Genomic DNA, 2137 nt, shown 5'->3' with positions numbered 1-2137 from the left:
TTGGAGCTTCCTGGGTCCAGTCTGTGCCATAATCCTGGTGGGTACCTCACAGAACCACAGGGCCCCATTCTCCTCTGACCTCTGTAACCCCATTTATTTCAGTGAAGCAGGGAGGAGAACGTGGTATATAAAATACAAGGAAAAATCCAGTTAGGTCCCACCTGGCTCATCTGCTGGGTTAGTCGCAGGATTAGTCCCTGGGCTGTGTCCCCAGGCCTACAGCTTTTAGTCGGGCACAGCTGCCATGGACGTCAGGAGTTTTGCCAAGTAAAGACAGCACGAGTGTGATCTAGTTTAGTTAATGACCCAAGGAACAAGGAAGGGAGAAGGCTGCATCCCCAATGAGCAGTGGTTTTTCTAGGGGGGTGGAAACAAATGTCCCTACATATTCCTCCCTACACCCTGTAGAAGTTGGGGAGGCGGGGAATTCGTTACACTCTGAAAGTGGCAGGAAGTATTCTAGAGGCAGGATCTGGAATCTCTGAGCCAGATCCTGCTCTCAGTTACACCAGTGTAAACACAAAATTGCTACTGACTCCACTGAAGAGGCTCCATATTTAACTTTGAGGAGCATCTGGCGTCTGTGATCCCATTGATCCATCTCAGCCCTGGCTGTGCTGTCAGCTCCACGCATGGGAAGGGACCGAGAGCTGCCAGGGGATATTACAGGAGAGGGGGTGATTGGCTCGGTCCCCTGGGATTGTTCTCTGCCTCAGCTGGAGTCACCGGCCCCGGATGGGATGTTTTACAGGAAATATTTCCCACTCTTCCCACAGATAAATATAATGTTCTTTGCCCTGACTCTGTGGATCCTCAGAAAAACACTCTCCTCCCTCAATGCAGATGTGTCCACCCTCAGAGAGCACAGGTGAGAAGGCAACAAAAAAATCCTGGAGGGTCAGATGCCTTGGTTTGGACGGTCCTTGGCACAGGGAGGGTGTGAGGGATTGCAGGAGGGGAACAGCATATCTAGGATCCATGGGAACGAATAAACACAGTGTTTTTATTGACAGTAACCGTGTCCCACACAGGAAAGCCAGGGCCAGTAGCTCCACCCCATTCTGCCCCGATCCTCCTGACCCAATTACTCTCCATAGGGTTATTATAACGGGATCTCTCCATCTGCCTTTATCCAGGTTACTGACCTTTAAAGCCATTGCCCAGCTCTTCGTTCTGGGCTGCACATGGAGCCTTGCTCCCCTCTCACAATTCATCGTCATAGAGTATTTACTCTTCATTGTCAACAGCCTGCAGGGAGCCTTCATCTTCCTGGTGCACTGTCTCCTCAATCGCCAGGTAATGCCCACAGCCTATTAGCGCCCACCCAGCACCTTCACCTTACATAGTGCAGTGACCGTGTCCCTCACTCTCCAGGTGAAAGAGGAGTACAGGAGATGGATCAAGGGATTCCGAACGTACAGCACAAAATCTCAGACATCCGATCTATCCATGTCTGCTGTCCCCACCCCCAGCACCAACACGGTAAGAGGTCCTCTGCTCTGTTCTAGTACCAGCCTGTGACACAGTCATCTCTAGCTGGGTCTCATTACTGCTGTAAAGGTGCTGTGTCCCCCGAATGACGCAGGATTGGTTGTGAGCCAGCTGGGAACATCACTGCAAGTGTTAGTGAGAGTCAGTCACTATCCAGGAGTATCCTAGATGTCTTAGGCACCAGAACAGAATGTCCTGTCCTGGCACCTCCGCGTTCCCTTCCCTTGGCTCTCCTGGGAGCTCCAGGGGTCACTCACTGTGGGCTAGGCAGGCATTGGCTCTTGCAGTGTAATGATCTGAATAGATCAGATTGTCCCCTGGGATTGAAACCTTGTCTGTGCAGATGGATCATCCCCAATGAGCAGTCAGCACCGTGAAGAATTTCCCTTGGCTCCATTATCCCTATGGGTCAGGATCCAGGGGCTTTGTGTGTTGCCTCCCAGAGACAACCCGCCAGTTTGCACATTACAATCTCAGTGGCCTTGGAACCTATTGTCATTTTTCTGCTTTTCTTGACAGGTGTAACCCTTCTGCCAGGTGGAGTCGGCAGCCACCAGGTCGGGGTTCAATACCTCGGGGTTCCAATACAAAACCGAACCGGCTGGAGCCCCCTGTGACGTTGCACTCCATATGCTTTATGGAAATA

At 51.5% G+C, this 2137-nt stretch overlaps 1 protein-coding gene across 1 annotated transcript; it reads left to right on the top strand.

The window, feature by feature from the left end:
• Window positions 1-4: 4 nt before the first annotated feature.
• On the top strand, window positions 5-1482 carry LOC112122615 (adhesion G protein-coupled receptor E1-like; the record flags this gene model as incomplete). The annotated part of the gene is made up of 4 exons (XM_024221372.2): window positions 5-37; window positions 777-868; window positions 1137-1296; window positions 1375-1482. Coding segments are annotated over 4 exons (393 nt in total), but the record flags the coding sequence as incomplete, so codon positions are not given.
• Window positions 1483-2137: the final 655 nt, after the last annotated feature.

Source organism: Terrapene carolina, unplaced genomic scaffold, assembly GCF_002925995.2.
Source record: "Terrapene carolina triunguis isolate 2854851 unplaced genomic scaffold, T_m_triunguis-2.0 Scaffold16102, whole genome shotgun sequence".
Classification (NCBI taxonomy): Eukaryota; Metazoa; Chordata; order Testudines; family Emydidae; genus Terrapene; species Terrapene triunguis.
This window is presented reverse-complemented; position numbering and strand designations above follow the sequence as displayed.